The sequence below is a fragment of the Hesperophylax consimilis genome, chromosome 17 (assembly GCF_061612785.1).
Source record: "Hesperophylax consimilis isolate HC1 chromosome 17, BYU_Hcon_1.0, whole genome shotgun sequence".
Lineage (NCBI taxonomy): Eukaryota > Metazoa > Arthropoda > Insecta > Trichoptera > Limnephilidae > Hesperophylax > Hesperophylax consimilis.
In genome coordinates this window covers 10,448,873-10,457,639 of record NC_142852.1, presented here as the reverse complement: position 1 = coordinate 10,457,639, position 8,767 = coordinate 10,448,873, and the positions used below count along the sequence as shown (strand labels likewise).

At 33.2% G+C, this 8,767-nt stretch overlaps 1 protein-coding gene and 1 long non-coding RNA gene across 2 annotated transcripts; one reads left to right on the top strand and one right to left on the bottom strand.

Annotated features, from left to right (window-relative positions):
• Positions 1 to 1,811: 1,811 nt before the first annotated feature.
• Positions 1,812 to 4,122, bottom strand: LOC149415960 (uncharacterized). Its single transcript, XR_016303508.1, has 3 exons — positions 4,002 to 4,122; positions 2,855 to 3,001; positions 1,812 to 2,737 (listed from the first exon to the last, which is right to left on the bottom strand). It is a non-coding gene; the product is annotated as an uncharacterized LOC149415960 (long non-coding RNA).
• A 2,282-nt stretch (positions 4,123 to 6,404) lies between these two features.
• LOC149415959 (uncharacterized) lies at positions 6,405 to 8,530 on the top strand. The gene is made up of 4 exons (XM_089641532.1): positions 6,405 to 6,485; positions 6,672 to 6,876; positions 8,195 to 8,348; positions 8,472 to 8,530. Exons 2-4 carry the CDS (start codon positions 6,723 to 6,725, stop codon positions 8,518 to 8,520), a joined length of 357 nt encoding a protein of 118 aa, XP_089497658.1. The 5' UTR covers positions 6,405 to 6,485; positions 6,672 to 6,722; the 3' UTR covers positions 8,521 to 8,530.
• The last annotated feature ends 237 nt before the right edge of the window (positions 8,531 to 8,767 follow it).

Sequence of the window (8,767 nt, the reverse complement as noted above, 5' to 3'; positions counted from 1 at the left end):
GCCTTTTTTTCAGTAAATCTTGTTTTATGACTATGCAACAATAACTTTTTGCATGCATTTTCTCCCGCATTATCCATAATTATAATAAACCAGAGAAGCCCTTTAATTGGAAGTAGGCCCTTAGAGCCATACAGTAATTTTAAGTTGTTTCTTTGTTTGTAAATGCTAGGTTTAACAATTTTTTAAATTATAGCAGTTTGTAAATTTTGAATGTATTAAATGTTTATATTACTCGAGTTTCCCCAAGTTCGAATTCCATATCTAAGTATTGATTCGACCATAGAAAGATATATGAGTTTGAGAGTTCATCGAGGCAATACAAATTTAAATTTATAAAAATACTCGCCAAACATCGGAGCTGGTTACAAATTTTTGTCACACTTTTGTCCCATTTAAAGTTATTGTCTCCGATTATGCCAAGGTAAGTTTATTCGTTTGTAAAATCAATTTTTTCACAGCAGCAATTTTTATCCATTTTATTATGTATACATTCATAATTATGTGCAGATCTTATACACATGCATTTAGTGTTTTTGACATTAATAATTAATCCTACATCATGAGACCATTTAAGTAGCTCGTTAAAGTCTGTTTGTAATTCTTGAATAGCCATTTCAGGGTTTTCATTAGAGACAACTAATACAGTATCATGAGCAAAAATGAATCTACGGGCTATTTTAAAAAGTTTAGACATGGCAATTACATATATAATGTATAATTTTGGTCCTAAAATTGACCCTTGTGGCACTCCTGATTTAATAAATCTATAATTACTTATTACATTCAAAATCTTTACATACATTTTTCTATTTGTTAAATAGTTTTTGAAAAATGATAGGAGTTTACCACGGATTTCTATGATTTAGAGTACCTTGATTAATTGTGTATGGCTGAGTGTATTGAAAGCTTTTGAGAAATCAATAACTATATACTATATACGAAATCACAGGAATACCGACATAACAAAATATCGTAGTGTAGACAGAAATAATTGGAAAACATTTCCATACAAAAAATATCATTCCACATAATTATCGTTTTAAATGCAATTTTTTCCATTCACCCCGTTTGCAAATAGATAACTTTTAAAGTAATTCAGTTAAATTAAAGGGTTTAACAAAAAATATATTTGTATTGAGCGTAGCAAGTGATCCTAAAAGTTTACCACGGATTTTAACTAACTAACCATGACACCGTTTCTCCGCAGAGATAGGCAGTAAGAATGGATCTCAACAGAAAACACATTGTCACACATGTCTTGTCACATTCAAACATCGCCACATACATACTCCTTTGTTCTGACTCTTAACATGACCCGACTCAAGTATTTGGTTCAAACGATCTTGGCATGTATTCCTTGGGAGACATAAACTTCTTCTACCATTCACATTTGCATCCAATTTGGTCATCAAACCTCCGTTTCCATAACACGAATAGTTGTCCTCGAAATAAATACGGGGTTTTTCTCCACTGTGATTCAGCACGTTTCTCATAAATTGTCCCTTTTTAGAACATAAAAAGTTAAATACAGATCATGAGAAGGTGCTGTGCGTCTGAATGTCTCGTCAAATCTCCCTTTCATGAACATGAATAGTTACGGTCGATACATGAAAAAGGTTTTTCTCAAACGTGTGTTACGTCAATTTACACATTAAATAATATGTTTAACTGCAGTCGGAATATGAGAAAGGTTTTTCTCTACTGTGATTCAGCATATGTCTCATCAATTGTTCCTTTCGAGAACATGAATAGTTACAAACGGAACATGAAAAAGGTTTCTCACCACTGTGAGTAAACATATGTCTCTTCAAATCTCCTTTTCGAGAACATGAATAGTTACAATTGGAACATGTGAAGGGTTTTTCTCCAGTGTGTGTTAGCATGTGTCTCGTTAAATGTTCCTTTCGAGAACATGAATAGTAACAATCGGAACATGAAAAGGGGTTCGCTCCGCTGTGCGCCAGTATGGGTTTCGACAAATAAACCTTTCGAGGGCGTGAAAAGTAACAGTCGGAATATGAAAAAGATTTTTCTCTACTGTGACTCAGTATATGTCTTTTCAATTGTCCCTTTTGAGAACATGAATACTTACAATCGAAACATGAAAAAGGCTTTTCTCGACAATGAGTCAGCATGTGTCTCTTCAAATCACCCTTTCGAGAGCATACATATTCGCAATCGGAACATGAAAAAGGTTTTTCTCCAGTGTGAGTCAGCATGTGTCTCCTCAATTGTTCCTTTCGAGAACATGAATAGTTACAGTTAGAACATGAAAAAGGTTTTTCTCCACTGTGAGTCAGCTTGTGTCTCTTTAAATCACCCTTTCGAGAGCAAGAATGGTTACAATCGCCACATGTAAAAAGCTTTTCTCCATTGTGCTCCAACATGTGTTTTGACAAATCACACTTTCGAGAACATGCATAATTACAATCGGAGCATAACAAAGCTTTTCCTCCACTGTGAGTTAGCATGTGTCTGGTCAATTGTCCTTTTCGTGAACAAGAATAGTTACAATTGGAACACGAAAAAGGTTTTTCTGCACAGTGCGTCAGCATGTGTGTAGACAAATAAACCTTTCGAGAACATGAATAGTTGCAATTAGAGCACGAAAAAGGTTTTTCTCCAGTATGGGTGCGCAAGTGCTGTTCTAACTCTGACTTATAAGTGCACGAGTAGTTACAATGGGGACACGATAATCGTTTTCCCGCAGTATGCTTCTTCAGATCTTTCAATAAGCCTGAAAATTATTACATATAAAACTGAACATGTGTAATAAAACTTAAGTTATAAAAAGTAGCAATTGTTAAATAATAAATAGCATGAGTTGTTGAATCAAAAAAATATACTTTTTTACCTGCTGTCTGTGTAATTCTTTCAGAGCATTTCGAGCTTTCATTTTTAGCACCCGGCAGCTCAATTTCAATTTGATAAGGAACTCCCCTTTCATCTTTTCGGGGTTCTGGTTCCACCTTGATGGTTACAGTCTTCATATTAAAGCTACCTGAAAAAAAAAACAATACGTACATTGATGAAATGATCATATGAACAATGCCAAGACGAACATCAATAACTTCAAATAATGCATTTAAGATAACGATCGCCCTTCTCTGAGAGATCTGCAATATATATGTTTTTGTGAAAATAACTACGCTTAAATATACAATTGAATAACCTTGTAGATGTTGGAAATTGGATAAGAGACTTAAAGAAATTAAAAACATCCCAGATATCTTCAGGAACCAATGATCAATGATGGAAAATCCATTATTTCTACGGAAATTTGTTGCTAACAAAGAATGGAATAATGTTTTTTTTTTGCGTTTATGTTATATGTATTTTGAATGCATGATATATGTAGTAAAATGGTGGGATAAATGTGAGAAAGTTTATTAGCAAGATAAAATTTTGCCCCTAGTTTGGCAGTTTTCCTGTAAAAATAATTTATTTTTTATTAACTAAACTTTTGAACATAATACTATAATTCAGGTTTTACATAGCTTCTGTATTCTATTTATACTACTCCCCCATTAAAAGCATTTGCTTGTGGATGGAAGATAAGTTTACATTGGCGAAAAAATAATGGTATAGTAGTGGTGAAATAATTAACATATTTTATATTAAAGATTTATGTTACATTAAGGTTATAACTACAAAGTAAAAAATAATTACGAAATTAATATATAAATAAATTGTGAGATTTTCAAGTGAAACTAGGAGAAGCAGTTTTTTGTTCATAATTTCCCTAAAATATTTTTTATAGAGTTCAATGTTTGTTTTTTATCATTAATGCTTCTGATTTCTTCTGGTGATTTATTAAAGAAATATTTTCCATAGTGGGTTAAATGTTAATGATATAAATCTTAAGGATAATGCCAAAGGAACTTATGTATGGCAAAAAATGACGTTCTGAATAAGCATGTCATGTCTGCGTGACATTTCAAAATGGACATGGATTCCCAACTGAATTTAATATTTTTTAAATAATGTTAAAAGCAACTTACTGGCTGTGCAAGTACTCTCCTCATACTGCGAGAATTTCTTCTTTACTTTTGAAAGGTCAAATTCTATATCCATATTCGGTAATCCACCCCCGACCGCTTCCTGGGGCCCTGGTTCCGACTTGATGGAAACAGTATCTGGATTAAATAGACTGCACTCCATGGCACTGCTAGGGTAACGTATGGTAATTAGTTTGAGCCCAAATACTTGAAACATATCATTGTCACAATGAAACATTTATTTGTATGAGCTTCCGATATTTTGTTTTAGTTAAAATATTCCGTCGAAACAATAAAATCGTATTACGCATTACACACATTGGCCATTTTAATTGTGACCTTGAAAATAAATCATTTGAAAACAGTCGTCAATTGTCTGATTACTCTATATCTCTATAAAAAACGGTTTTGCTGTGTATTGGATCTGCCATACCACTTTAAACAAAACATCGGCAATCCACATCTTTCTGTAATTTGTGATCATTTGAGAGAACGCCTTTAAAATAATATTCTAAAAATTGTTAGATGTCATATAAACAAAATCCTTAGTAGTACGGATTTCATTACTTACCAATTGGCGCAAGTAAAGCTAGTTCACATTTAACACAGTGCAGTTGTGCATTTGAGCATTCCGTAGTCCGAATTAAAGAACAGTGGTAGGTTAGTTTGATTGGGAATAAGGGTCGTTAGCAAAACGAGTATCGTTATTGGTAATCGGGTAGAAAATATTTAGCTTTAGCACCTACAATTAATTCTCATGCGTGTTATTTAACTGTGACGATAAGCATTGTAATGTATTTTATGTAGAAATTGATTTGGAAACAGGATGAAACCATTGACGAAGAAGATACAATCCGTCAAAAATTTTACAATTGCTGTCAGTGTTGCCAAATCGATAATTAAGCGCAGACACGAAAAAGTTAGAAAGGATTCAAAAGTAGCGATGAACACAATCGATGGTTTACTCGATCTTTTTGACTATCGAAATATTTCCATTCAAACCGATTCTGTCGAAAATCACGCAGTCCGAGACAATCGTTTTGAAACGTCATCGAACAAGGAATTGATTCTTTCAAAAATCATCACACAGTCCGAGATAATCGTTTTGAAAATCAGTCGCAACCACAGCCGTCGTGAAAAATATTTAGGATTGCTTGACGAACGAAATATTTTTCCCGTAGTACATTGTGTTACGTCATTCGGGAAATTGGGATTACGTAATTATTCTTTGCTAATCGTTAAATGTTTAATTTTGATATTATTTATCAAACGAAGAAGCTACGAGACGTGTGTGAACAATTAATTCATATTTTGTTATTGATAAACTAAAATTGACCATTTTTATAGTCCTGAAAAAGCACCCCGAAGGCGCTCCATAAAAATTTTTAAAGGTTGAATGTATTTTATTTATAGAAACTATTTCCTTATAATTTGAAGAAGGTACGAAACTTATTTGTACTATTTATTTAGTATAAATGTAGATATTATAAATTTAACGTCATATGAAACGCTAAAAATTCGTTGCCATTCACGTCATTATAATAATATTAGATCATTGCTATCTGCAAGTAACCAATTAAATAAGCATCATCATAAATAAACCACTCAGCATCATTGTCAGAATAAAGACCTAACTACCAAAATGTTGCCATACTTATGTACCAGCTTTGCCTATATGCCCCCCCCCCCTCTCACTCCAACCCATCGTAATCTGGCTCTGTCCACAGCTAGTACTATAGCGGAAATCCGAGCAATTAAATCGATTAATCACTCGATTCTTTTGATACTTCGATCATTATAAATGTTTTGATCATGTTAATGTTTCGATCCTTCCCATCACTACGAACGAGGAACTAAATCTACCGATATCCATTGAAAATCATTTTTCAAATTTCGTGTGCATGAAATGAGTGCGGATGCATTTATGACAACAATATTCATTCAGTATATTGAAATTGTTTCTTTTCATGGCTAGTAATTCTGATATTTTATTTATTTTTTACAGTGGGATCCAAACGACCCAATTTTTTTTCTCTAAAATTCAATAGACAACCCCCGCCTGACGTATACGAAAATATTGTAACACCTCACCTCCCTCACCTCATTTGAGGTTGGACATTTTCTCACCCCATTTCGAAAATTGATACCCAACCTTAGAAGTATAGAATACTCGGATTATGGATTTTTTTTAAAATATTTGTTAGTATTTAGGGAGTTATATGTATATGACGATTGAGCGAATTGAATGTCATTTTTTCTTAAATTGCATTAAATTGAAGATCTGCAGTCCCTGCAATAAATAAAACGCAATTTGAATGAAATTAATATGAACCTGAAAAGCCAGATTCATGGAATTATAATCACTATCTATAACTTCAGTATTGTCTATGCATAACCTGCAAATTTTGTTGACGTATGTTTTCTAAACCGACCATCCTTACTTCCTGTAACTAAACTCTGTTTAATCCCAAATTGTGATAGTTATTAGTAAGAAGCATTGTTTATATTCCAAACGATTCTCTCAAATTTTGTTATAACTTCAAAGTCACAATTTGTATATTTTTTTCTAAATAAGTGTCTCGACTTCATTGTTTTGACAGAATATTCCAACCGAAACCAAATTTTTAAAAGTCATTCAAATTAGTGTTCCGTTACAACTATGTTCGGTTTCAGGTATATTTGTTTGAGGTTAAACCAATTACCAAACGTTACCACAGCAGTGCCATGGATCTTTTAAATCCAGAGACTATATCTGTCAAGACGGAACCAGGGCCCCAAGAAGAAGGCGGAGGTGAAATGTCGTATACGGATATAGATTTCGACCTCCCAGATGTAAAGAAGGAATATTTGCAACATGCGGATAGTACTCGGTCAGCCAGTTAGTTTCATTGAATATATTAAAAATGTATGATGTTTAATTTGGATGTTCGGAATCCAAGTCTGTTTTGAAATGTCGTGAGAACAGGACAGACTATGCTTGTTCACAACTCCCTCTATTGTCGTAGATGAGTATATTTGGTGTTTCCCTTAAAATTCGTCCTTGCCAGAAAAAAATTACAGTACTCTTTTAACTTAATTATATTGCTCACTGTAATGTGTGAATGAAAGAGTATGTGTGCAAGCGAGTTGGAATGCTTGCATAGTTAATAAATACGTATGAAAGGTAGTTCTCGTCCTCTTTTGCCTGTGACAATTCCCCGATTAAATACCACAAGATACCAACCAAAGTGTTCTCTCTTCATACCCACATTGGCATACACTCAAAGATATCACACTCACATAAAGTGTTCGATTCCTCAATTTTTTCCAAATTCCAACAACACCTCGTTTTATTTCGGACATGATGTAAAATTTAAATGTCATCTTACAGGGTGCGGTTTGGAAATTTCTTTATTTTATACGAGTATTATTTTGAAATAAGGAAGTAGAATTCTTTAAACACACGTGTATTTTTACTAAAAATTACATTAATTGATGCGAGATTCCATCGACTTAAAACAATCAATTGAAAGCGTCCAAGAGCAGCGCTTTTCCTTCTCGTAACATCGACCCTTTGAGACATTTGGGGTCATTCTTATGCATTTATTTATACGCCTAAAAAGCCTTTTACATAAAATTAGTACAAGGAGCAGTGTTCATTTGAGAATATATGCATTATATAGGAAATACTAACTGTATATCGATGTAATGCATCATAAAGTAGGTCCAAAATAGATATATGCATACATAAATGTAAAATTGTGATTACAAGTATAATAAATTATATTTAAAAATAATTAAAAAAAAACACTAACTACTAAACAATATTAGTAAAACGTATGAGTAACATACAAAATAGAAATTAAAACAACACTACACATAAGACAAAACACTAAAACTACGTTACCAATGCTATTCTAATTTGTAGGATTCAACAAAGTGCTGGTAAAGATTATGTTAGTTCTATAAATGGAGTCAGTAAATATATCAATAGTTCCCGCATACTTGTTGCCCAGATCATCCTATTGGTCAGTGAGTGTGTCTGTGTTCTTATGTTATCGTCAATTTACCTTAACGACTTTTATATAATATACCGCTTCTACGTGGTAAATCAATGGTATATTCGTTATTTTTACGGTTAATGCATTTTTAATTAAAAATATATGTTTCGTTTCGTATCGATGATCAATGCGCTAATTATTGTTTTGTTTTTCCAGGTAGCTTTATTGTGGGGACTGTTACCATCAAGGTGGAACCAGGACTCCGAGAAGAAGATAAAAGAGGATGTCGAAATATGGAAATTGATATAGACCTGCCGGATGTTAAAAAGGAATGCTTAGAACGTATTGAAAAAAAATGCCCAAACAGCAGGTAAAACAGACATTTATTGTATAATTTATCAATTCGTGCTTTCCTATTTTATGAATGAATTTTTACGTTTTTTCTTTGTGGAGGTGATAAAACTTGTTGAGCCTTAATCGCCTTTTTTCACAGATTTGAAGACACATCCTGTGGAAAAACGATCATCCTGTCCTCATTGTAACTACTCCTGCTCTTATAAGTCTATTTTGACAAGACACATGCTGACTCACAGTAGAGAAAAACCTTTTTCGTGTTCCCAATGCAACTATTCATGTTCCTATAAGAGTAATTTCACAAGACACATGCTTACCCACAGTGGAGAAAAACCATTTTCGTCTTCCGAATGCAACTATTCGTGTACTGAAAAGTGTAGTCTGACGAGCCACATACTGACCCATAGTGTAGAAAAACCTTTTTCATGTTTCCAG